The following is a 27,891-nucleotide window of genomic DNA, read 5'->3' on the forward strand; positions in this document are numbered from 1 at the left end:
ATACGTTCCAATTTATTAGGAATCCGATTTCTTACAAGTCGTTCCAATCACAGCCCGACACGTGTCAAGTTTACGGACTACGGCTGATTGAAAGGTTTTCTTCCATAAAATTAATCGATTCTACACTAATCCGACTCAACATTTCCAAAATACGTATATTTTTTCGTAGTTTTATAGGAATCGTAATTATAGGGACCGTAATTATAGGGGGGGGTCGACTGTAGTGTCAATTACTACTCTTAATATCTGTTATCATATCAATGTTTGACTTTAGATGTCAAACACTGAATAAACTTTGTCAATTATTGGTTTTCTTATTATTAAGATATTTCCTTCTGGTTTCATTCTAGATTTTCTTATATCCAACTGGTAATTATGCCTACTATCTTATATAGTTGACAGGTGGGTGAATGGGGCCATCTGTCACTTGTGTTCTACTAAGACATAAGATAGCATTTGATCCAGGAGGATCCTTTTAAAATGATTCCTGACATTAAACAAATATGATTTCTTCAGTTTTATATTTTTTTCAAACAGCAGTAGCAGAAAATTTGTCTAAAAGAGGGAGTTTTCTGCAAAAAGTGATATTTTTAAAATAAACTGTGAGATAATAGATTTTGGACTTTGGATTCAGTAAACTGAAACAATCACATTTTCTTTCAAGGGAGGATTTTGATGCAGAACAGTGTTATAGAATATGAAACATTTTCTTTAATTGGAAAATATTGCAATGCCATTAGAAAATTAAATAAAAAATGCTCCAACAAAATTTCTTGGCAGTGATCCAAAAGTAGAAATACAAGTATACCTCGAGTTATGTCGTTTCGAGTTATGTGGTTCTCGATTACACATCGTTTGTCAAAAAATATATGGAAAAATAAAAATGAAGTTTAAGTCATTTTATTTGACTTTACATCCGTTTGCCACAAATATTCAAGTTGTAATATCACTAAAAAAGCGTTAAAGCACATAAAATCATATTAAAATATGTACATTTACATTAAATGTTAATATAATCATCATAAATCCTAGAGAACGAAACATTGACAACACAAACACAGATGTTTTGTCTTATTTAGCGGTCTTTAATGCTCAGTATTGGTGCTTTCCACGGTAGCTCCAATATCTACCGTTTGGCGTCATCGTCAGAACCACTCAATATTGGTAAATTTAATATAAATTATTAAAATTATCTTGCGACAGTAGAAAATAAACTAACTGTATTTGTTATTTAATCTTACAAAATCATCTTATTTTATAATGTCTTAGAGCAAACCATATTCACAAATAAAGATGTACCGTAAACATTGCCAAATTGTAAACATGTACATTTACAAGTATGTACATATTGTACGTACACGAATTCATAAATTTAATTATTTTTTCTGTACTATATTAAAAATTAAAATTTGTTTGTTTGTAAGCTTAAAATAGATTCTTATTAACCATATATTATTAAAAATGCATTTATAAATAAAATACAGAACTGAGAATGGTTATTTGTGGTTTAGCCTAGTGACAAGTAAATTCGACTTACTTCATTTTTCGACTTAAGTCACCTCTCCTGGAACCAATTACCAACACAAGGCGAGGTATACCTGTATCCCCATTTCAAAGTTTTACTGGGTGAGCAGACTTAAAAAACAACTTTTTGTAAATGATAGGAGTCTAATGTTTTGTAGTTTGAACTTCAATGCTAGGATTTTGCAAGTACCGAACCTAAGTATTATCCAATAATATGCTTTTTGATTAATCCAGATGGCATAAAATCATTAATAATGTGCGTGTTGTTTTATGTTAATATACTATTGCATTTAATGACAGATTTTTACCAAACAGCATTCAAAACAACCAGGACTAGCCCACAATACTGCCAGACCTTTTTTGTACAAATTATCTTTGGGTACAAATTTTTGCTGGATCTTATAATTGTAAAATCCCTAAAAGTATAGTTTTTGTTTGTTTATTTTACATTTAATCGGAACTGTTGACAGACAATGGATTTCCACCCCCTATATAACAAAATTTACCCAAGATTACAATATAGCTTTTATAGCTGTGTATCAAGGTTCAAGGCGCATTACTTACTTACAAATTCTATTATTACATTTTACATTTGGTATGATGAATCAAGCTTAATTTTGTAATCTTTCCAAATTCATTAATCAAAATGTTTGCATGCAACAGAACAAGGTTAAAGAAAATTATAGTGAGAGAACTATTTTGATGAAATGTCAACCTTTTTCTTTATTTTTTGAATAATAAACTATGACTAAACAAACAATTTACAATAGTTATAATCCATTAAAACTATTCTGAATAATATCCAGTAGTGAGGTCAAAATTATCATCTTAACAATAATTGATCAAAATGATTTCTTTTTGCAAATTTGTTAAGTTTTGGATCAGTTTAATATCATGTAATTAAGAAGTCAAAAATATTTTTTGAAACAGTGATGCAAATCCTAATATTTGCTTTTCAGATCGTGCAATTGTTATTTAATAAATAAGTATTCTCTTTTGAATACAGCTAAATTTGACTAAATTTTGAGAATAATGTTTGTATGGGCAAAAGTTGAATTATTTTTGAACTTGTGATCCTAAGGGAAATTTCTGTCAAAAATTTTCTGCACTGTTCTCCAACTACAATTTCTTTATAATATAGGCCTGCTCGGAAACTTTCAGTTGGATTTAACCTCTTGTGTTTGGCAAAATGGTGATGTTTTAGTTTAGCTCTTTTTGCACTTTGAACAGAAGCTAGCTTTACTATACGATACTATAAGTTTGCTGTAGAATTCTTTTGAGTTATATTGGTAAATACGAGTGATGGTAATTATTTGAGTGAAAAATGTGTAATTTACACCTTACTGATGAGAGGCCAATGTCCAACTTAGAGAATGAGAGGGGTGGTCGTCAATATTCAGCATAACGGTGGGCAGACATTTAAATTGCTGCCAGAAGCATTGCTTTAAGTCTGATAAGGGATGTAGGTGATCCTTTTACATTTTGACTGTGAAAGGACCACCTACTGTGTTTACTTCTGAAACTCCCAATCTCCTCCTACATGAGGAGAGTGGGAGTTTCAGAAGTAAACACAGTATCTGCCAATATTAATCCATACCCGGAGGATACTTGGTTGAAGTTTGCACCATAATTTTCAGCACATTGGAGAATCCAATCTATATTTTTGGTATAGAGTTGTGGATACTGGAAGTTAAGATTAATTTAATGGCAAAGGGTACTAATTTGGGAAAAGAATAACAGTAGTAGTTTAAAATATGCAGAATGCCATTTGATCTCTCACTAACTTTTCCTGTTCTTACATTTCAGAACTGAGAAGAGAAAATGGCAGAATTGGACGAACGGCTGTGCCGGTTACAAAATGAATTCAAAAAATTGAGAGTCGACTCCGGAGGGTAAGTGGACCCGACGTTGATCGGACGCAATTGCCCGGGCTGACGTGCGAACTTTCCGCCTTTTCCAGGGCCAGAAGACACGGAAAGTCGCCCAAGTACGGTGCCTCGACCAGACATGGGGCCAAGGACTGCGTCCCCAACAAGACGTCGAGAAGTGCAGCCCTTCGACACCTTGCTTGCCCCGAAGCCGTCCACCGTCTCTTTCAGATTCCGGACCGTCCTACCCGGACAGACGGAGGTGCCACACACACGGGTTTTGGGAGGGAGGAAGGGAGGCCATCCAGTGGCCCGTCGGGAGCCGAGACGTCGGACGGAGGAGAAAAGAGTCGTGAGCTGACATGTTCTCGACAGGCAAGAATGGACGATGTCACTGTCGACGAATTGGCAGGATATTTCGACAATCTGGTATACATCCCGCGTAAGATGTCACACATGGCAGAGATGATGTACACGTAGAAACTGGTCCCGAGGAAATTTACAAAAAACTCTTTATTTGGAAATACATCTGTATTACAATCGTCGATAGCAATAAAATGACAATTTAAATCACCTTTCTTAAAAAATTCTATAAAGTGCCGACGACAGTTCGCTCTCCGGGTTAGCGTAGAAGGCACCTCGGATAACATAAAGAGCAATAAATTAGGACATTGTGGGCGCACGCGTGGACAAAAATACTTCTTAAGTACCATTCGTTAGTAAAGTTAAAAAAAATAGTTTTTCGGAAGGAGGCCGAACTTTTTTTTTTTTTTTTGTTTAGTAAAAAAGAACACGGGCGCTTTTGGTCCTCTGTCGACATCGGGGAAGGGAGCGTCAGAACTCTTCGGCATCCCGGTAACTGGGTTCGGTGGAGACAAAATAGTCGTCGAAGTGTCCAAAGAGGAATTCAAAGGTGGGTCGCTTTTCCGGATCTCCGTCCCAACACTGCAGCATGACCGCATAGACAGAGTCCGGACACTCACAGTTGTTGGGCTTGGGCATCCTGTATCCTCTTTCTACCTGTTCGATCACTTCTCTGTTGTGCATGCCTATAGTTTTGAAAATTTCCTTGGTTAGTCAGCAAGAGGACTGAGAGAAAACGAGGACACCACACTCACCTGGATATGGAACCTGTCCATGGGTGACCAGCTCATACAGGAGGATGCCATAGGACCAGATGTCTGACTTGATGGAGAACTTACCATACAGGGCCGCTTCCGGTGCAGTCCACTTGATGGGGAACTTGGCACCTGAAAGGACACCGACAAATAATACCCACTTAGTTTCCAACCCAATTGTAAATTATTTGCAAAGACAATCAACTTTGAGGGTCAAGACAAAGGGAAATCTTTATTTCCCATGAAACAAAACAAGAATACTTATCACATATACAAGGTGGAAAACATCTTTCCTTCCTTGTATAAAAATTATACAAAATTTTTGGTGGCTATCATTCGATAAATAAGAACGAAACTGATGTGTCTGCAACACCTGTTTCTCCAGAATATTTTTGTAGGACTGATATCTGCTGTTCAGTCCATTTATCCTTTTCTGATCTTATTTTAGTACGACTGCACCTTTATCAATAGCATCAACAACTTTTAATCAATCAAATGTAATACAAGTGTAGTCAATCCTCCCTCTGCGAAAATTAGCACATACCCCCTGCAGATCCGAATAAATGTCGGCACAGGAAAGGTAAGTTGGTTCTCAAATTCCCAAATAGGTAAAAAATAAAAATACAATTAATATAGTAAAACCTCAATTTAACTGACTAATTTGGGCAAGGAGGTGTCTATAGGTTTTCCAAATGTGCATGTTAAAATAACTAATTTTTTGATTTTATTTATGTAGAACATTATACCTAATTTTATTACACAAAAAATACAGAAGAACCTTGACAGGATGGAAAGGAAGACAAAACTTGGTTTCAGGAACCAATCAGCAAAAGGTGGCAAAAAGGTGTACTTTCTTTAAATCTGTTTGCTTGGTGCAATTTTGGAAAAAATATATCATGGATGCCATATGAAATATCGACTTCGCTTCGCAAGAATTAACTGATAAATGCACGAACGAAGTGTGGAAGAAGTTATAGCTGAAGGTATCCAAAAATTCTGAACAGAAGAGTCTACTGCTGTATTGTTAAGTTGACCAAATTGTCAACCTAATCAATACAGAAAGACTAGGAGGATATTGAGGAGTTACAGCAGGTTTCTGGTGACAACCTTACCAACAAGGAATTCACATAGAACTGGAAAATAGTGATTATGAAAACGAAGAACCCAAAAAATTTCACTACAGATTTCTTTAGTAAAAGTCTGATAATGATAAATGAAATCGTTGATCAAATTGTAGCGAATGATCCAGATTTTGAAAGGAGTGAAAAAGCAAAACAAAGCATTTCGGATGCAATCTTCCACTACTGACATTTGCTTAAGGATAAAAAAAAAAGCAACAAATGAAACTACACAACTTTATGGCAAAAAACCAGGACCTTCTTCACAAAAATAACACAAACATGTGAAGTTCATCTAAATATATAAAATCACTTGTCCTGACTGACTGATTCATTGTCGCCCAGAGCAAACCACTGAACCTAGAGGTGAAATTTGGTACGCAGTCAGGGTACGTCATGAAAATGCACACTAAGGGATTTTTCGAAATTCTCCCACTGGGGAGAGCACTAAGTCTTAGTACAGTAGAAGCCGTTCTTCCGGTTAAGACTTAATGCTCCCCCGCAGGGGAATTTCGAAAAATTCCTTCTTAATGTGCATTCTCATGGCATACCCTACTACAATGCAGATAAAAACAAAAAATCGCATAACCAGAAGAACAGCTTCTACTGTACTATCTTAGATGCGATATTTTGTTATCATCTTCATTGTAGTAGGGTATGCCATGAGAATGCACATTAATTAAGAAGGAATTTTTTGAATTGATAACATTTCGGACATTGTTATAAATATTTTCATATATTTTGATTTTTTAACCAATATTCAATCTGTTTTAAATTCGAACTTGTTATTGCATATTGGTTTGATTATAGAATGATTGTTAACGTTCCAGAAAACAGTTCATTTGATTCTCAGCGGTAGGTGTTATATAACAATTACTATGGTTGTTGAAATACTGCCTGCGGTGGTTTTACAAGCAAACCATATTTATATTCAAAGTCATGGGTAGCAGCTACTTCTAACATATTTTTATATTAATTTGCATAATAATATAACTTAAAATTTGTTTATTTTTGGTTGCGTGTTCCCCTATCCCTATTTACTCTATGTTAAAATGACCTCATTTAACACTGTTTCATTTAGTGCTTTGTCATCTAGGAACATGTCCCCGCATTAAGCGGGGTCTTACTGTACTTTGAACAAATGTTAAAATAAAGTATTAAGGTATATTGATGAAACATGAAATTATAAACTAAAGTATAAGTTAGGAGTTCATGGAAAACTTTTTGACTATAAATTTCCAAGCTGATGATATCCTTCTGCATCCCTTGCATTTATGCATGCCTCTTCCAGTTTGCTCTTGTAAATTAGAATTTTCTCAGCACTCCTTGCCGATGTTGGGAAGCTCAAGGGTTTGACAATATCCGCTTTATCCCAATTTACTATCAAGCGTTTGGTCTATACCATCTGGGAAAGTACTGTTGTGTTGAAATCTTTTCTGACATTACTTGTGTTCTTTAAGCCTTACTCCCAAATTCCTTGTTGTGAAATGAATATATTCTTTCTTGATTCCTAGTTTTACTTTTTCATAAGGAATCTTGTATACCCCTACTTTTTCTTCTTTTTTAATCTTATCTTTGTCATTCCTTAAAATTGAAGAATGGTTCTGAAAGAGCTCCAAACCTATATACAATATAGTATGGAATATAGGAGTGTGAAGAGGAGAAGATCAAGAGAATTAACTTTGATTGCAAATAATTTGGGAAGATCTTGTTTGTCAATATCAAAATATCTCAATAATAAGGATAGAAGAATGGGAAAACGAGATGGTCCGACATGCGAGTTTGATGCCAGCGTGAGAATGATTTGCACTGCAAGGAGTGACTACAGTAGAGCGTCGTTTATCCGAAACATCTGTTATCTGAAAGAATTCCAGTCGACAAATTTAAATTTTTGCCAGTGCTGTGGTGCTGCAATCTTTGGCTGTGTCTTCAGCTACTCAAATATTTTACGTTTTTGATACTAAATTAACTTCTGAAGTATAATTTTTTATTGTTTTTATATTTTTCAATATATTTATTTTGTTTGTACAAAATAAAAAAATAATTTTTAACGATANTCTGGAGTTCACCTCGTTCGTCTTCACTTGACGTTCGGTTTTTATACTGTGAGGTGACATCACAATTCTGAATGAGATCACTCCCCTCATTTACATACTTATTCACTAACAATAAAAACTTTTCTATTTGTCTGGCAGCCTATTTTTCGACAATACTCGCTAACCTTTTACATTATTCTTTGACAATTTTCGGGATGTTTTATTCTTTTAAGTTTCGAATTTAAGTTGTGCGTGTGGGGTCTTCTCCCCCCCGTTCTCGGTGCGGACTTACTTTTTTCCGCTTGGGAACGCAAGTGTTCGTGAGTTTTTTCTATGGTGCTTTTCTCTCATTGGTGAGTTGGTTTCTTCTATTTTTAAGTTTGTAAGGTGAATGGTGAGGAAACCTTCGTCCTAACAAAACATAAGCCCAAACAAAAATATAATAAAAAGCAAAATAAAAGTAAATAAAAATAATGCTCGGACTTGGTTCCTTACAAGGTTCAATTATGTTAGGCAATTTACTCATTCAGTGCAACTACTTCTGATAGTAAATACATTTGATTATTCGATTGTGGTAGTAAAGTTGAAAACTGGGCTACTTTTGTCACTACTCACTTGCAAGTATACTCTCCAAATAAGAAACTGTATAATCAGGTGCAGCAAGTAGCACAGACAATAGATTTATACCAAAATGGCTAGTGGTGGAATTTTAGCCATCACGTGCATTTTGAGAAATGTGCTTCAAGAGGATACGGAATAAAAAAGCACAAAGGCAACTTTTTCAAGAAATCTAATAAACATTATCTTTTTATTAAGGAATTTAAATTCTTTCAGAATTGCATATAGGATAACAGCATCAATGTTTGACAAATACCACTAAAATTCCTAGTAAATGATGCTTTATATTTAATTTAGTACAGCTAATACAGTATAGTGTTACTTTTTAGTACTGCTAAGTGATTTGATGTAGTTCATCAATGTAGTTTTTGAACATTAGAGAGAGAGATGTGGTAGAAGTCATTTTAGTCAAGGCTTATGTGTGAAGCTAGAAAAGCTTTAATTTTTTTGTTAATGAGCAAAACAGAGAAAATCCATTTATATTTAATTGGGGTTCAGTGTTTTTTAATTATGTTTTAGTTTATTTCCATAATTTAAGTAGTGAAAAGTTATTAAAAAATACTGCCTAAAGCTACAAATAACTATTTAAGGCAAAAGCATATACAGTCGACCCCCCTATAAGATATAGATACGTTCCAATTTATTAGGAATCCGATTTTTTACAAGTCATTCCAATCACAGCCCGACACGTGTCAAGTTTACGGACTACGGCTGATTGAAAGGTTTTCTTCCATAAAATTAATCGATTCTACACTAATCCGACTCAACATTTCCAAAATACGTATATTTTTTCGTAGTTTTATAGGAATCGTAATTATAGGGACCGTAATTATAGGGGGGGGTCGACTGTAGTGTCAATTACTACTCTTAATATCTGTTATCATATCAATGTTTGACTTTAGATGTCAAACACTGAATAAACTTTGTCAATTATTGGTTTTCTTATTATTAAGATATTTCCTTCTGGTTTCATTCTAGATTTTCTTATATCCAACTGGTAATTATGCCTACTATCTTATATAGTTGACAGGTGGGTGAATGGGGCCATCTGTCACTTGTGTTCTACTAAGACATAAGATAGCATTTGATCCAGGAGGATCCTTTTAAAATGATTCCTGACATTAAACAAATATGATTTCTTCAGTTTTATATTTTTTTCAAACAGCAGTAGCAGAAAATTTGTCTAAAAGAGGGAGTTTTCTGCAAAAAGTGATATTTTTAAAATAAACTGTGAGATAATAGATTTTGGACTTTGGATTCAGTAAACTGAAACAATCACATTTTCTTTCAAGGGAGGATTTTGATGCAGAACAGTGTTATAGAATATGAAACATTTTCTTTAATTGGAAAATATTGCAATGCCATTAGAAAATTAAATAAAAAATGCTCCAACAAAATTTCTTGGCAGTGATCCAAAAGTAGAAATACAAGTATACCTCGAGTTATGTCGTTTCGAGTTATGTGGTTCTCGATTACACATCGTTTGTCAAAAAATATATGGAAAAATAAAAATGAAGTTTAAGTCATTTTATTTGACTTTACATCCGTTTGCCACAAATATTCAAGTTGTAATATCACTAAAAAAGCGTTAAAGCACATAAAATCATATTAAAATATGTACATTTACATTAAATGTTAATATAATCATCATAAATCCTAGAGAACGAAACATTGACAACACAAACACAGATGTTTTGTCTTATTTAGCGGTCTTTAATGCTCAGTATTGGTGCTTTCCACGGTAGCTCCAATATCTACCGTTTGGCGTCATCGTCAGAACCACTCAATATTGGTAAATTTAATATAAATTATTAAAATTATCTTGCGACAGTAGAAAATAAACTAACTGTATTTGTTATTTAATCTTACAAAATCATCTTATTTTATAATGTCTTAGAGCAAACCATATTCACAAATAAAGATGTACCGTAAACATTGCCAAATTGTAAACATGTACATTTACAAGTATGTACATATTGTACGTACACGAATTCATAAATTTAATTATTTTTTCTGTACTATATTAAAAATTAAAATTTGTTTGTTTGTAAGCTTAAAATAGATTCTTATTAACCATATATTATTAAAAATGCATTTATAAATAAAATACAGAACTGAGAATGGTTATTTGTGGTTTAGCCTAGTGACAAGTAAATTCGACTTACTTCATTTTTCGACTTAAGTCACCTCTCCTGGAACCAATTACCAACACAAGGCGAGGTATACCTGTATCCCCATTTCAAAGTTTTACTGGGTGAGCAGACTTAAAAAACAACTTTTTGTAAATGATAGGAGTCTAATGTTTTGTAGTTTGAACTTCAATGCTAGGATTTTGCAAGTACCGAACCTAAGTATTATCCAATAATATGCTTTTTGATTAATCCAGATGGCATAAAATCATTAATAATGTGCGTGTTGTTTTATGTTAATATACTATTGCATTTAATGACAGATTTTTACCAAACAGCATTCAAAACAACCAGGACTAGCCCACAATACTGCCAGACCTTTTTTGTACAAATTATCTTTGGGTACAAATTTTTGCTGGATCTTATAATTGTAAAATCCCTAAAAGTATAGTTTTTGTTTGTTTATTTTACATTTAATCGGAACTGTTGACAGACAATGGATTTCCACCCCCTATATAACAAAATTTACCCAAGATTACAATATAGCTTTTATAGCTGTGTATCAAGGTTCAAGGCGCATTACTTACTTACAAATTCTATTATTACATTTTACATTTGGTATGATGAATCAAGCTTAATTTTGTAATCTTTCCAAATTCATTAATCAAAATGTTTGCATGCAACAGAACAAGGTTAAAGAAAATTATAGTGAGAGAACTATTTTGATGAAATGTCAACCTTTTTCTTTATTTTTTGAATAATAAACTATGACTAAACAAACAATTTACAATAGTTATAATCCATTAAAACTATTCTGAATAATATCCAGTAGTGAGGTCAAAATTATCATCTTAACAATAATTGATCAAAATGATTTCTTTTTGCAAATTTGTTAAGTTTTGGATCAGTTTAATATCATGTAATTAAGAAGTCAAAAATATTTTTTGAAACAGTGATGCAAATCCTAATATTTGCTTTTCAGATCGTGCAATTGTTATTTAATAAATAAGTATTCTCTTTTGAATACAGCTAAATTTGACTAAATTTTGAGAATAATGTTTGTATGGGCAAAAGTTGAATTATTTTTGAACTTGTGATCCTAAGGGAAATTTCTGTCAAAAATTTTCTGCACTGTTCTCCAACTACAATTTCTTTATAATATAGGCCTGCTCGGAAACTTTCAGTTGGATTTAACCTCTTGTGTTTGGCAAAATGGTGATGTTTTAGTTTAGCTCTTTTTGCACTTTGAACAGAAGCTAGCTTTACTATACGATACTATAAGTTTGCTGTAGAATTCTTTTGAGTTATATTGGTAAATACGAGTGATGGTAATTATTTGAGTGAAAAATGTGTAATTTACACCTTACTGATGAGAGGCCAATGTCCAACTTAGAGAATGAGAGGGGTGGTCGTCAATATTCAGCATAACGGTGGGCAGACATTTAAATTGCTGCCAGAAGCATTGCTTTAAGTCTGATAAGGGATGTAGGTGATCCTTTTACATTTTGACTGTGAAAGGACCACCTACTGTGTTTACTTCTGAAACTCCCAATCTCCTCCTACATGAGGAGAGTGGGAGTTTCAGAAGTAAACACAGTATCTGCCAATATTAATCCATACCCGGAGGATACTTGGTTGAAGTTTGCACCATAATTTTCAGCACATTGGAGAATCCAATCTATATTTTTGGTATAGAGTTGTGGATACTGGAAGTTAAGATTAATTTAATGGCAAAGGGTACTAATTTGGGAAAAGAATAACAGTAGTAGTTTAAAATATGCAGAATGCCATTTGATCTCTCACTAACTTTTCCTGTTCTTACATTTCAGAACTGAGAAGAGAAAATGGCAGAATTGGACGAACGGCTGTGCCGGTTACAAAATGAATTCAAAAAATTGAGAGTCGACTCCGGAGGGTAAGTGGACCCGACGTTGATCGGACGCAATTGCCCGGGCTGACGTGCGAACTTTCCGCCTTTTCCAGGGCCAGAAGACACGGAAAGTCGCCCAAGTACGGTGCCTCGACCAGACATGGGGCCAAGGACTGCGTCCCCAACAAGACGTCGAGAAGTGCAGCCCTTCGACACCTTGCTTGCCCCGAAGCCGTCCACCGTCTCTTTCAGATTCCGGACCGTCCTACCCGGACAGACGGAGGTGCCACACACACGGGTTTTGGGAGGGAGGAAGGGAGGCCATCCAGTGGCCCGTCGGGAGCCGAGACGTCGGACGGAGGAGAAAAGAGTCGTGAGCTGACATGTTCTCGACAGGCAAGAATGGACGATGTCACTGTCGACGAATTGGCAGGATATTTCGACAATCTGGTATACATCCCGCGTAAGATGTCACACATGGCAGAGATGATGTACACGTAGAAACTGGTCCCGAGGAAATTTACAAAAAACTCTTTATTTGGAAATACATCTGTATTACAATCGTCGATAGCAATAAAATGACAATTTAAATCACCTTTCTTAAAAAATTCTATAAAGTGCCGACGACAGTTCGCTCTCCGGGTTAGCGTAGAAGGCACCTCGGATAACATAAAGAGCAATAAATTAGGACATTGTGGGCGCACGCGTGGACAAAAATACTTCTTAAGTACCATTCGTTAGTAAAGTTAAAAAAAATAGTTTTTCGGAAGGAGGCCGAACTTTTTTTTTTTTTTTTTTTTAGTAAAAAAGAACACGGGCGCTTTTGGTCCTCTGTCGACATCGGGGAAGGGAGCGTCAGAACTCTTCGGCATCCCGGTAACTGGGTTCGGTGGAGACAAAATAGTCGTCGAAGTGTCCAAAGAGGAATTCAAAGGTGGGTCGCTTTTCCGGATCTCCGTCCCAACACTGCAGCATGACCGCATAGACAGAGTCCGGACACTCACAGTTGTTGGGCTTGGGCATCCTGTATCCTCTTTCTACCTGTTCGATCACTTCTCTGTTGTGCATGCCTATAGTTTTGAAAATTTCCTTGGTTAGTCAGCAAGAGGACTGAGAGAAAACGAGGACACCACACTCACCTGGATATGGAACCTGTCCATGGGTGACCAGCTCATACAGGAGGATGCCATAGGACCAGATGTCTGACTTGATGGAGAACTTACCATACAGGGCCGCTTCCGGTGCAGTCCACTTGATGGGGAACTTGGCACCTGAAAGGACACCGACAAATAATACCCACTTAGTTTCCAACCCAATTGTAAATTATTTGCAAAGACAATCAACTTTGAGGGTCAAGACAAAGGGAAATCTTTATTTCCCATGAAACAAAACAAGAATACTTATCACATATACAAGGTGGAAAACATCTTTCCTTCCTTGTATAAAAATTATACAAAATTTTTGGTGGCTATCATTCGATAAATAAGAACGAAACTGATGTGTCTGCAACACCTGTTTCTCCAGAATATTTTTGTAGGACTGATATCTGCTGTTCAGTCCATTTATCCTTTTCTGATCTTATTTTAGTACGACTGCACCTTTATCAATAGCATCAACAACTTTTAATCAATCAAATGTAATACAAGTGTAGTCAATCCTCCCTCTGCGAAAATTAGCACATACCCCCTGCAGATCCGAATAAATGTCGGCACAGGAAAGGTAAGTTGGTTCTCAAATTCCCAAATAGGTAAAAAATAAAAATACAATTAATATAGTAAAACCTCAATTTAACTGACTAATTTGGGCAAGGAGGTGTCTATAGGTTTTCCAAATGTGCATGTTAAAATAACTAATTTTTTGATTTTATTTATGTAGAACATTATACCTAATTTTATTACACAAAAAATACAGAAGAACCTTGACAGGATGGAAAGGAAGACAAAACTTGGTTTCAGGAACCAATCAGCAAAAGGTGGCAAAAAGGTGTACTTTCTTTAAATCTGTTTGCTTGGTGCAATTTTGGAAAAAATATATCATGGATGCCATATGAAATATCGACTTCGCTTCGCAAGAATTAACTGATAAATGCACGAACGAAGTGTGGAAGAAGTTATAGCTGAAGGTATCCAAAAATTCTGAACAGAAGAGTCTACTGCTGTATTGTTAAGTTGACCAAATTGTCAACCTAATCAATACAGAAAGACTAGGAGGATATTGAGGAGTTACAGCAGGTTTCTGGTGACAACCTTACCAACAAGGAATTCACATAGAACTGGAAAATAGTGATTATGAAAACGAAGAACCCAAAAAATTTCACTACAGATTTCTTTAGTAAAAGTCTGATAATGATAAATGAAATCGTTGATCAAATTGTAGCGAATGATCCAGATTTTGAAAGGAGTGAAAAAGCAAAACAAAGCATTTCGGATGCAATCTTCCACTACTGACATTTGCTTAAGGATAAAAAAAAAAGCAACAAATGAAACTACACAACTTTATGGCAAAAAACCAGGACCTTCTTCACAAAAATAACACAAACATGTGAAGTTCATCTAAATATATAAAATCACTTGTCCTGACTGACTGATTCATTGTCGCCCAGAGCAAACCACTGAACCTAGAGGTGAAATTTGGTACGCAGTCAGGGTACGTCATGAAAATGCACACTAAGGGATTTTTCGAAATTCTCCCACTGGGGAGAGCACTAAGTCTTAGTACAGTAGAAGCCGTTCTTCCGGTTAAGACTTAATGCTCCCCCGCAGGGGAATTTCGAAAAATTCCTTCTTAATGTGCATTCTCATGGCATACCCTACTACAATGCAGATAAAAACAAAAAATCGCATAACCAGAAGAACAGCTTCTACTGTACTATCTTAGATGCGATATTTTGTTATCATCTTCATTGTAGTAGGGTATGCCATGAGAATGCACATTAATTAAGAAGGAATTTTTTGAATTGATAACATTTCGGACATTGTTATAAATATTTTCATATATTTTGATTTTTTAACCAATATTCAATCTGTTTTAAATTCGAACTTGTTATTGCATATTGGTTTGATTATAGAATGATTGTTAACGTTCCAGAAAACAGTTCATTTGATTCTCAGCGGTAGGTGTTATATAACAATTACTATGGTTGTTGAAATACTGCCTGCGGTGGTTTTACAAGCAAACCATATTTATATTCAAAGTCATGGGTAGCAGCTACTTCTAACATATTTTTATATTAATTTGCATAATAATATAACTTAAAATTTGTTTATTTTTGGTTGCGTGTTCCCCTATCCCTATTTACTCTATGTTAAAATGACCTCATTTAACACTGTTTCATTTAGTGCTTTGTCATCTAGGAACATGTCCCCGCATTAAGCGGGGTCTTACTGTACTTTGAACAAATGTTAAAATAAAGTATTAAGGTATATTGATGAAACATGAAATTATAAACTAAAGTATAAGTTAGGAGTTCATGGAAAACTTTTTGACTATAAATTTCCAAGCTGATGATATCCTTCTGCATCCCTTGCATTTATGCATGCCTCTTCCAGTTTGCTCTTGTAAATTAGAATTTTCTCAGCACTCCTTGCCGATGTTGGGAAGCTCAAGGGTTTGACAATATCCGCTTTATCCCAATTTACTATCAAGCGTTTGGTCTATACCATCTGGGAAAGTACTGTTGTGTTGAAATCTTTTCTGACATTACTTGTGTTCTTTAAGCCTTACTCCCAAATTCCTTGTTGTGAAATGAATATATTCTTTCTTGATTCCTAGTTTTACTTTTTCATAAGGAATCTTGTATACCCCTACTTTTTCTTCTTTTTTAATCTTATCTTTGTCATTCCTTAAAATTGAAGAATGGTTCTGAAAGAGCTCCAAACCTATATACAATATAGTATGGAATATAGGAGTGTGAAGAGGAGAAGATCAAGAGAATTAACTTTGATTGCAAATAATTTGGGAAGATCTTGTTTGTCAATATCAAAATATCTCAATAATAAGGATAGAAGAATGGGAAAACGAGATGGTCCGACATGCGAGTTTGATGCCAGCGTGAGAATGATTTGCACTGCAAGGAGTGACTACAGTAGAGCGTCGTAACATCTGTTATCTGAAAGAATTCCAGTCGACAAATTTAAATTTTTGCCAGTGCTGTGGTGCTGCAATCTTTGGCTGTGTCTTCAGCTACTCAAATATTTTACGTTTTTGATACTAAATTAACTTCTGAAGTATAATTTTTTATTGTTTTTATATTTTTCANGCTATGTCTTGGGCTACTCAAATATTTTACGTTTTTGATACTAAATTAACTTCTGAAGTATAATTTTTTATTGTTTTTATATTTTTCAATATATTTATTTTGTTTGTACAAAATAAAAAAATAATTTTAACAATACAATTGTCTTCGTTAGGCTTAACATCGACGAAAATTCAACGCGAAGCGACACGCAACAGAGAAAAATTTCAACACGGGATAAATTCATATATTTTTTCGTACATGATTGGTTATCCGAAAAATAAGTTATCCGAACAACCCGTCCCCAATTGATTCGGATAAATGACGCTCTACTGTATTTCAAAAATTGAAGGCATATTGATAGTATGCAATGCTTCCTTTGTCAAAATGAAGACTGATGATCAGTTTGCATTTTTCCTCAAACAACTTAAAAAGAGAAGAAGAACAAAAAATAAAAAAAGTATTTTCTTGGATGAGAAAAAGTGGAATATTGAAGGTCTGACAATTTTAAGTATCAATATTAGTGAGGTTGAGGCCGAAGTTTTAAACGCGAAAATGTATACGTCGGACATTCAGCGCTGCTTTCCTGTAAGCCTAGAAGTTTGACAATGGTGTTTGGAATGTCGAGTATGATTCCACTGACTATCCAAACACTATTGTCAAACTTCTACGCTTACAGGAAAGTGGAGCTGAACGTCCGATGTACATGTTTTCACGTTTAAAACTTCGGCCTCAACCTTGCTATTATCAGGCAGACGATACTCAAGGAAAGAATGGAACTATCAGAGTTGAAAATTCTTCTCTATTTCTTCCAAACCCTAGTATTTACCAGAGGTCAAAATAACTCAAATTTATCAGAAGTTCATTTGCAAAGTGGCTCCAAACTCACAAAGAATTGCCGAAGAGGACTCCAAATTTGTGCAGGATGATGAAAGCATTTTAAGATCGACATTATCCTTTTTCAGAGTGAGAACGTCTGACATTTTGACCAGCCACCACTCTGTTCAGTTTTAAACCCCATCAAAAATCTTTGGGCAAATTTGGTTTCCAAATTTATAACAGTATAAAGCAATACAGACTAAAGGCAGCTCTTGTGGAAGCATGGGAAACTATTCAATAACTACAATCTTTGGTAAATTTGTCTAATTGTTAGGATGTCCAACCATTAAATGATCAATTTTTGATAATAGTATCTAGTTCTTTTGTTTTATTATGAGTTTGGAGTAAAATTATAATTATAGTTGGTATTTTACTATAAAAAGTATTAGCAAATTTCATAAAATTTCCATGAAAATAATAATGAGTTTCCAGGCAATTGTTGGATAGACTATAAATCAGAGTGGAAAGTCAGACATTGCAAATGGGATTTCTAGTGGTAAACAGCAATACTTGCTTGGAAAAGAGCAGTAGCCATTAATAAACATTGACAAGAAATTATTAACTAGGCAATGCCTTCTATTTGCCAAGACTACAACAGAAAGGTTTGTCTGTTCTTACCTTGTCTCGCAGTATATTCAGAGTCTTCTATGATTCTGGCCAGGCCAAAATCTGCTACTTTGACAATGTTGTTTTCTCCCACTAAAATATTTCTGGCAGCCAGATCTCTGTGAATCAACTGTTTGCATTCTAAGTAAGCCATTCCACTGGCAATCTGACCACAAGTAAACAAACGAGATAAGGATACGGTAATTGAGGAGTTCTGGAATTGAGTTGTCGACTCACCTGTGAAGCCATGTCGATCAACGCCGGTAATTTCAGATGCTTGCCTTCTCGATTTCTCAGGTAGTCCAACAGACTTCCATTGCACATGTATTCAGTGACAATGTAGATTGGTTCTTCTTTTGAACACACTGCGTACAGTGAGACTAGTTTTTCGTGTCTGAACTTTTTCATGATGGATGCTTCTTGGAGGAATGCTGCCGGATCCATGGTACCCGGTTTAAGTGTTTTAATGGCCACTTCAGTTGTTCCTTTCCACATTCCTATAAGAAATAAAAGGAATATTTCCATTTATAAAACAATAAATGCTACATGGAAAATATCCTGTGGCATTTTAAATAAATAACAATTATGCAAATTTAAAATTAACAATATTACTTATGTGACCTCTAGAAATTTCATTCTATTTTTTTGCACTAAATTCTAGAATGGGGTAGTGTGTATATAGTAAAATCTGCTGCCTAAATAGAAAAACTTCAAAATGGGGCAATTTTACCATAAGCTAAAAACCTGTTTAATGCAGAAGCAGATGATGTTTACGAGTACAAAGGATGTAACTTGATGAAGTAGAAAATTAAGATTTCACTTGTGTGGACAAATAAGTAAAATTGCCTCTAGGTATGATGGAATACAGCAACCAAGAATAAATTTGAATCTTTTTGGAAAAACAAAGTTCATGTATTGAAAAGACCTACAGATAGGAATTCTTTGTTAGATTTAACTGAGACCAGAACTGAATACTTTTAATTAAGATTACAAAACTTTTGCAAATTGAATGAGTTTCCAAGAACAGAGTTCTTGAGAACAAGCAATGAAAGTAATTTGTTTAAAATAACAAGAATAAGGTAATGCATGTTGCCAATTTGTCTAGTAAAGACTAGTAGTTACTTACTAGCTATTCCAGAGTATTTAGAATAGTTGATTAACATTGTCAGTAATTACAGGGATTAACATTAATGATTAATTAGAATTTTAAAATTCCTTGAGAAGTTGGATCACAATAACTTAATCCCTGTATACCTGTGATTTCATATGGCAGAGAAAGATGCTAGTTCTTGGAACTTAAATTGGCTCACTTGCCATTGTGCACGCTCACAATGATAACATCCAACAACTATTCAAATATTTGGCACAAATTCTTGAGAATGACAAAGACCTTTTTGCAATCAAATATGTCCATTTTTGGTTGGAATTGTTTTGGATTAAACTTAATATGCTAAACACTTCTAATTTGGCCATTGGGCTTTTGCAGAGGGCTGTCAAATTAACAATAGTATGTAGGCCTAAAGGGAAGAAATAATACAACTTGTTGCCAGGTGGTCCAATAATACAGCAAGCTGACATGCAATACCAAATACAGAAACAAAACCCACATAAATATGAAAATAGAATAATTTGACAAAACTGGAGAAATAACCAAATATGCCATTGAAAAATTTCAACACCATATGTATCCCAGAAGGACATACAGATAAGATGGATTGAGACTAAGATCATTAAGCCTGCCAGGAGCCCTAATTCTATAAAGTTCTTGGAATTATTAGAAATTTTTTAAAGCTAGTAGAAAACACTTTTGTATCAATCATAGAAATGATGAATTTCCAAATCATTGCTAGCGTGTCATGTACAAGTTTTAACTTGGGCTTGGTCCCGTGATAATTGTTTATTTTTATTTATTTATTTCTTATATCCCTTATATTTGAATTGTATGAATGTTCTATTGATTTAAATGAAAAAAGAATAAAAAGAACATTCTAAGTTTGATGTTCTAAGTAAAGAAAGCCTATGGAAGTAGGTTGAAAACATTTTTGATTAATTAAATATATTGTTGGAGTATAGTTTTTCATTTGGAAAACAGTATATGACGACTAATATTTTTATGGAAGTGAAAGTATCTGTCATACCCCCAAATATGATTAATATTCAATTAAGAAACTGGATTAGCAAGAATATACTGTAATCAAATTTTTTTGTTTTGGATTGCCAGATAAATTTATTCACTTTTTCTAATGTTTTTTGAATTAACACAAAAAATATTTTTGTTATAGTGTTTTGTAGCTCTGTTCTTCCTCTACAACTTTTGTTTATCATTTTTGAAATTTCATTCAGTTTTACCTCTTTCCAGACATATGATGTGGAGTACCAAGTAGACAAAAGCAGGTATTGAAAATGCTCATTTTTATTTGCTATCAATCAAGATTCCAAAGCCGCTTGAGACATTTGTGCTGTGTACAAAGATGTTACTACTGAAAGAACTTAACAAAAATGATTTTCACACTTCAAGGAGAGGAAATTTGACCTCACAAACTTTCTACATTCTGACTAACCTGTTCAGTTCAATGAGCATCAGTTGAATGAGCTCATCCATGAGTATCTGTGCCAATCCACTAATGAATTGGGCATCATAAAAGCATCCCATCTGCTGAACCATCACTCTCACTCAACAGGTAAGGTCCAAAAACTTCATGCATGAGTGCTGGATGAACTCCAATGCTCCGCTGTTGTGCCTGTTTGCTTGCTCGACACCAAGCCACTTGTGGAAATAGATTTCTTTCCTGCATTGTCACTGGCAATAAAAAATGGGGTCTTCACATCAATATGAAGCAGAGGAAAGAATGGCTGAGTCCTGGCAACCAAGCAACACCTTGAACCACACCAGAGCTGCATCCAAACAAGACAATGATCTTGTTAGTGGGATTGGGAAAAACTAAACTACTACAAAATACTAAACTAATGCAAATCTTTACTTTCAGCAAATGAACCAGCTCAATGAAGTAATCTGGCCAAAACAACCTGACTGGCAACAAGAAGAGCTGCTTCAACATGACAACATTTGTCCCCATATTGCAAATTTGACCAAAACTGCTATTCAAGAGCTTGGCTACGAAGTTTTATCACATCTACCATATTCTCCCACTATGGCACCATCAAATTATCATCTTTTCTGGTCACACTCCAAGAGTCTGAGGTGTTTTGTTCAACAATGATGCAAAACCAAAAATATGGCTGAACTCAGGCATCAACAACAAAGGAGAATATGTTATTCACTGATTTGCTAAAACTGTTGATAAAAATAGAAAATAAATGGAAAAAAATGAATGATTTTATATGACAACTGAATATGTTCTAATCATTTTTTACAGTGAAATCACTTGAATAGGTTTTAATATTTTTTTAAAGTGTTTAATGTCACATAAAGTTAGTGTCAACTTGCACACATTTATATATAATAATAATGACTTAAATTTTAAGTCATTATTAATTCTTGTGTAATGTAAATTTGTTTCATGTCATGCATTAGAGCAAAGAATTTTTTTACTTGTGCATTTGTATGCCTGAAAATAAGCATTTAATGTCCTCCTTATGCAAACAATGTCGGTATAATTTGATTTTTTTGTGGAACAAAAATATTCTGAGAGAAAATTACAGAATGCAAATGGATGGGATATATAATTTTCTTTCCCAGTTCTATAATTCCTAAAAAAGTCTGAACAGTTGGCATTTGTTATTTCCCAACAATTAAATGTAATGGTAATGGGATCTCTTTTATCCTATATTTATTTTGTTGTTGAATAAAATTTTTGATTACCTCCTACTATACACTTGTTTTTATCAATTTATGGGTTTCTGTTGTGCTCTTACATAATAAATCAACACTAACCAACACTGGAGTGAAGTTATTTACATACCTCAAAGCCTGTTACCGATGTGAAACTAACAACGAAAAAACAGCTTTTCCACAAACATTTTTGAACCATCAATGGTTCTTCAGGTGAAGGCAAATTTCTGATAGAATGTAATTTTGTTAGTTTCACACCGGTAACAGGTTTTGAGTTACATAAATAACTTTTATGTAATACTTTTAAGTTTGCTTTATGCTCCATTATGCAAATTATAGTAATATCATCTCTAACACAAATATACACAAATTACTCCCCTTTATAACTTTGTTGATGTAACTTCTGTAAGTTTGTCTGTATACTCCCTGTACTGACATTTTCCAACCCAGGACAAAATTCATAATTTTATCTTAAAGATAACAAATATCCGGGTGGGACAGTAAAAACTCTCACCCAGATATTTGTTATCTTTAAGATAAAATTATGAATTTTGTCCTGGGTTGGAAAATGTCAGTACAGGGAGTATACAGACAAACTTACAGAAGTTACATCAACAAAGTTATAAAGGGGAGTAATTTGTGTATATTTGTGTTAGAGATGATATTACTATAATCAGTAAAAACTCTCACCTTTTGAAATTAAAACCCATGGCGACTCTTAATGTCTCACAAAAACAATAAAAGTTCTTTTCACGAAAAAGGAAAACAAAGGCTGGAATTAGAAGGGAGTATTTCAAAGTTCAGAGGAATTTTAGCCAATTGAGTTAAGTGTTAATAACGTCCTCTACCGCACCTGAAAGGTTTTGAATTGTTACCAGATGAGGGAAGACAAATCAGAATGTGGAATAGAGAAGAAAAACCCTTTAAAAACTCATGTTTCCAGGACAACTTTCTCTCTCCATGATTCATTCTTTGCTCCAAGATTTGTTTTCTCCGGGATCTACCAGAAAATGCTAGATCCAAGTTCCCTGTGTTGGGTGATTGAACGCCCAGCTGTGACAGAACACAGCATTCAGCTTCACATGCCTGTTCAGATCTGAACTTACCAACAAGTCCTGAGGCTGTTGTTCCTTTAGAAGGAAATCACCAAGGGACAGAGTGAATACATTCACTGCGACATTCGGACTTCCTTGGACTCTCTTTCAAACAGACCAATCAAAGGAAAATTGTAAAGGCACCTATAGCATAATTTTGTAAAAATTTTTTTATATTTATTAAGCAGGAAAAAGTAAAACTGTCTCAGTGTGTATTTATGCCCAGGCACGATTGTTTCAACCCCTCAACCATCCCAACAATCGCACACAGTCAGCAAACTTTACACATGTACCCTAGAGGGACATGCTTCTGAGGAGTACGTAAAAAAAATCATTATGAGGCAATTGTTCAGTTTTAAGCTCAGTTCTGGAAAACTGCATATATGACAGGTCAAAATAGCCAAGATTATTAACAATGTTATACAATAAAGATAATTATAGAAATCCAAAAATGCATTCAAAACTAGAATGAAACTAGGAAAGATACATAGAGTATTAAAATTTAAATAATGACTAATTTTGGACATTTTGGTAACAGAAATTTGGACATTGATCAACTCAAGGTTACATGAAATATTATGAAAGAAATGCAAAATGCTTGGTTGCTTTTTCTCACTCACTGGGGTTTTTTGTTCAAATCTAAAACTAAACACAAAATGACTATTTATTGACATTATGTATTGATAACAATCATTAACAATAAATAATGTTATGAGTGCAATTGTAGTCCTTTGTGGAAAAAAGCCAAGAATCCATAAACTTATTTCAAACAAGCAGCAATAAATTTTACACTAATTTATAATGATTAAACAAGTTAATTTCATCTTGATAAAGTAAAATGAAACTCAACCTATGAGAACCTTATTATATCCCAGTCAATACTGGAATATAATAAGGTTCTCGTGGGTTGATTATACTTTCCAGTGATTCTGAAAGAAGTTGTTTTAAGATGGAACTTTTATAATCATTATTCTTTAGATGTTTATCATAAATTTTTGTAAATAATACAATTTTGAATCCCATGGACCACTGTGAGTTTAATGGTCTGTGCAGTCAAAGATTGGCGACCGCTGGTCTAGAACAGTGATCTCTAAATTTTTTTGATTGCATACCGCTAAGACAAAAATAATTATATTATATTATATGGGGTACAACTTATAATATAATATAATATATATATTATAGTTGTGCATGTGTGTGAGGGGGGTCAAAAATCAAATTATTTATTATTTAATTATTTTAAACAACATACATACATTTAAATTAAATTACAAATTTACATTTTGAATTAGAATTTAATGTGAGCAATGCGATTGTATTTTTTTTTAGTAATACTGGAAAAAACTTGGCATACCCCACTTTGAAGACCACTGCTGGTCTAGAGCAATGGTTCCCAATTAGTGGTACGCATACCCCGGGGGTACGCGAAATTGCGTGAAGGGGTACGTTCGGCAATCTAAAATCGGCCGATTTAAAATTTAAATGTGTGAGATGAAGCAATCAAAAAAATAATGGGTGGACCATCAAAAATTCGGCAATTTACAACACAATGTCGAATGTGCAAATTCATTTATTTATAACTAAAAATATTCTCAGAAATGCATTTGTGACGATACCTAAATGAAATTCTTACGCAAGAAACAAAAATTGTACAATTAACACAAACTGTGTTAATTGTACAATTATCATTATCATCTTGTCGGCAACACGAAAACTAAACATCGTCATCGTCACCGACTTCGACTGTAAGATGACTCGAGGCTGAAGCTGACCAAAAAGCAACCAGATTTTACAAAGTTGTGCAAAGAAAATTGTGCACATTTGTCGCATTAAAATTAAATAACTATGTTATTTTCATTATTATTAGAATTGTATTTTAAAGGTAATAAATGTAAAAAAACTTATTCTATTTATCTCTAGCTGTCTACCCACGGCTTCGCCCGCACTATATCGAATTTGCTTGTGGGAGTAAGATAATTTCTCGCAGTAAAATGTAACTCGTGTCCATCTCCAATGTGTAAGCTATCTCTGTGCCAAATTCTATTAAAACCTGTTCGGCAGTTTAGACGCGAAAAGGTAACAAACAAACAGACAGAATTACCTTCGAATTTATAATATTAGTGTGGATTAATATGAATTTCTACTATAAGGGGTATGCGAGTTTGAGCTCTTTCTCGAAGTGGTACGCAGGAAAAACTAATTGGGAACCACTGGTCTAGAGCATAAAATTATAATCATTTGTATCTATATGGTTTTTGAATTATTATATAATTTATGTATTTTTTAGTTTAGTTTAAAAAAATTTAAATCAAATCTATAAATAATATTTGCAACTTTTACTTACCATGCCATACTTCACCAAAATTTCCACTTCCTAATTTTCTCATAAATTGAAGTGAAGCTCTAGGAATTTCCCATTCGTCTCTAGTTTCTGGAGATAAATCCCACATATGAGGTTTTGGTTTAGGGCATGGTATAGTAAGCTTGTGACATAAACCATTTGCTGCCTCTGAAATATATAAAAACATATACTGTACACATGTTTTTTATTTACAGTTCAATTATAACACACACCATGTTAATTTGGATTTTGCATAATCTAAACAATTTTTCTTTCAAAAATTCCTACAGTAATTTAAAATATCTTAATAATAGGAAAATTATAATTAATGAGTGCTTTCAAATCTTTGAGATATTGTGCATTATATTACTGTAGTTGGTAAGTTATAAGGACTATACATTACTTATACTGTGCTGTAATGAAACTTTTTGAGCTCATTTCCTGTAATAATAAATTTGGCACTATAATGTATTAAAGCTTAATAAAATTTCTGTATAGAGCTGATCATAATAAATGACTGTACCTTTATATCCACCTTCTCATTTTACACATTATCAGAGAAAACAACCTGATAACTCATAGTTTTGTAAACTCTGATCTTTGTCCAGTCATCCAGAGCAGTGTTTTTCAACTGCCGGTCAATGGACCGGTGCCAATCTGTGAAAAAATTTCACCAGTCTGCAGAAAAATATTTGACCATACCAATGCTGGTACAGTTGATTAAAGGTGATATTTAAATAATAATCTAGAGTTACTTAAATAGTTTTCATGTACAGTAACTGTAGATAAACATATATAAGCCTAATAAATAAGTATAATTCATAGTTGCATATAATTACAATTCATATAAAATTATTCATAATTTTATCTATCCGTGATGAGGAAAAGGTTGAAAAACACTGATCCAGAGCACCTTTAGAACATCAAAAAATGCTTTGAGTACTGTGTGGGTGTGTACAATGCAATTTTTTCCAAAACCGTCACGACACATACTTGTGGTCTATGTCACTGATTCCCACTTGCAGAAAAATTGTGACAGGAAATATAAAATGGAGAAAAATCTGTTTATACATCAATTTCATTTTCTGAAAATACAGAATTACCATTTAGTATAAACAGAAAGTTGAATAATGTGAAGTATTGCATGCCATTGCATTGAATGTCAGAATCTCAAGACAGATGCTAGTTTCGTGGATAACATATTGTATATTGGTTATGTAATATCTTGCATTCAATGGAACAAAATGAAAGAAACAGAAAAAAAAATAGATCCTTTGAGATGGTACCTTCAGAAATTTAAAAAACCTTTAGAACCTAAATAAAAGTCATGGATTATCTACACAAAACTACCATAAAACTGAAGTGACAATGAGCACATACAACTTGATTCACTACATTTATTTCTACATAAACAAAAGTTGTAAACAATATATTAGGGCTTATCATACAAAAGAAATGCTATATTTTAACCATTTATTTTAATTTTGTTACAATAACATTCTATCATTGAAAAATTACCATTGTTACCACCAATATTAACTAAAATGAATTTCAGTTCTCTCTTCAGTTAGTAACATTGTTACCTATAAAAACAATCTATTTTTTATAAAATAACTTTTATTTTAACAAGATATATGTGTACCTATTTAAATTACATTAGGAACATTTTAATTTCTTTTTGCTATTTCTGCTTCTTTTTTAACAGTCACACAATTAAGTATTATATCAATTTTTTCATATAAGTTCTCATAAATATACTCTAATGTATTGTTTACAATTGTTTTGTTTATGAAAAATAATTGAGATAAATAATAATAATAATAACTCTCCTGTGGTCACCACCTGGTTGTGGTGGGAGAGCCCAGTAATTTTACTGATCCATAGGGCAATGCAGGCTGGAGCACAAGCTCCTGGTAGGGACACCCATGCCAGTAAGGTCTATGGGGAGAAATGAAGCTAATGTGGACCACACCCACATTCTGTGGAGATATTTATCATGGTAGTAACCAGATCAAAGTGTGGTACCGGCTCGGACGTTGCCCGGGTTAACAAGGTCCACGTTCATGGGTTAGGCAGAGGCTCACGTTCAAAAAATAGGCCGCAGTCTCCCTTGGTTACCGGTGGCGAAAGCAGCGCCGGCTCAAGCATGGCTACTGCAATCCCCTCAACAGATGTGAGGAATCAACCTAGTCTTGGTGTTTCTGTGGCAATGCATCCACAGACCACAAAGGCTGGAAAACCATGCCAACGGATGAAAGGGACATCAGAAATGAACGAGTTTATCATCCGTACTTACTACGCAATCACAAAACTCGATACAAACATGACAGCATACGAGGGCTGTTCGGAAAGTTCGCGGCCTCACATAGAAAAACAAACAAAATAATGTTAAAACTTTTTTATTTTTCAATGTAATCTCCTCTGTTAGCAATGCACTTATTCCAGCGATATTCTAGCATTTTTATGCCATCACAATAGGTCGATTTGTCAAGGTGTGCAAAATACTCGTTCACTTCAGAGATGACTTCGTCATTTGAGTGGAATCTCTTTCCAGCCAAGAATTTTTTTAGGTTTGGAAAAAGGTGGAAGTCACTGGGGGCCAAATCAGGTGAGTACGGTGGATGTGGAACTAATTGGAAGCGAAGTTCGTTTATCTTTTGTTC

At 34.1% G+C, this 27,891-nt stretch overlaps 4 protein-coding genes across 7 annotated transcripts in view; 2 read left to right on the forward strand and 2 right to left on the reverse strand.

Moving 5' to 3' along the window:
* LOC111640551 overlaps positions 1 to 3,966 on the forward strand; it is a 36,122-nt gene extending 32,156 nt beyond the window's left edge. For both annotated transcript variants that reach the window (XM_023386565.1, XM_023386567.1), the window contains 2 exons: positions 3,331 to 3,416; positions 3,485 to 3,966. In XM_023386565.1, the coding sequence (XP_023242333.1) occupies positions 3,346 to 3,416; positions 3,485 to 3,872 (459 nt within the window). In that variant the 5' untranslated portion in view covers positions 3,331 to 3,345 and the 3' untranslated portion in view covers positions 3,873 to 3,966. The remainder of the gene's footprint in view (positions 1 to 3,330; positions 3,417 to 3,484) is intronic.
* A 260-nt stretch (positions 3,967 to 4,226) lies between these two features.
* On the reverse strand, positions 4,227 to 10,053 carry LOC111640553 (tyrosine-protein kinase Src64B-like). Its single transcript, XM_023386569.1, has 3 exons — positions 10,041 to 10,053; positions 4,511 to 4,642; positions 4,227 to 4,441 (listed from the first exon to the last, which is right to left on the reverse strand). The coding sequence occupies exons 1-3, from the start codon at positions 10,051 to 10,053 to the stop codon at positions 4,227 to 4,229; spliced, it is 360 nt and encodes a 119-aa protein (XP_023242337.1).
* Positions 10,054 to 12,181: 2,128 nt separating this feature from the next.
* Positions 12,182 to 12,875, forward strand: LOC111640552. Its single transcript, XM_023386568.1, has 2 exons — positions 12,182 to 12,326; positions 12,395 to 12,875. The coding sequence occupies exons 1-2, from the start codon at positions 12,256 to 12,258 to the stop codon at positions 12,780 to 12,782; spliced, it is 459 nt and encodes a 152-aa protein (XP_023242336.1). The 5' UTR covers positions 12,182 to 12,255; the 3' UTR covers positions 12,783 to 12,875.
* A 146-nt stretch (positions 12,876 to 13,021) lies between these two features.
* The window catches only part of LOC111640550 (tyrosine-protein kinase Fyn-like), a 47,711-nt gene continuing 32,841 nt past the window's right edge, over positions 13,022 to 27,891 (reverse strand). For all 3 annotated transcript variants that reach the window (XM_023386564.1, XM_023386562.1, XM_023386563.1), the window contains 5 exons: positions 25,232 to 25,396; positions 18,238 to 18,497; positions 18,013 to 18,166; positions 13,421 to 13,552; positions 13,022 to 13,351 (listed from right to left, as the gene is read on the reverse strand). In XM_023386564.1, coding sequence (XP_023242332.1) covers positions 13,137 to 13,351; positions 13,421 to 13,552; positions 18,013 to 18,166; positions 18,238 to 18,497; positions 25,232 to 25,396 — 926 coding nt within the window. In that variant the 3' untranslated portion in view covers positions 13,022 to 13,136. The remainder of the gene's footprint in view (positions 13,352 to 13,420; positions 13,553 to 18,012; positions 18,167 to 18,237; positions 18,498 to 25,231; positions 25,397 to 27,891) is intronic.

This window comes from Centruroides sculpturatus, unplaced genomic scaffold (assembly GCF_000671375.1).
Source record: "Centruroides sculpturatus isolate CEXI.00-Female unplaced genomic scaffold, Cexi_2.0 scaffold1072, whole genome shotgun sequence".
Lineage (NCBI taxonomy): Eukaryota > Metazoa > Arthropoda > Arachnida > Scorpiones > Buthidae > Centruroides > Centruroides sculpturatus.

Bases quoted from the DNA above. Each gene is read 5' to 3' on its own strand.
- LOC111640553 (XM_023386569.1), bottom strand. The intron at 4,442-4,510 runs GTGAGTGTGGTG...TCAAAACTATAG, and splicing joins TGGACAGGTTCCATATCCAG to GCATGCACAACAGAGAAGTG.
- LOC111640552 (XM_023386568.1), top strand. From the start codon at position 12,256: ATGGCAGAATTGGACGAACGGCTGTGCCGGTTACAAAATGAATTCAAA. The intron at 12,327-12,394 runs GTAAGTGGACCC...CGCCTTTTCCAG, and splicing joins TTGAGAGTCGACTCCGGAGG to GGCCAGAAGACACGGAAAGT.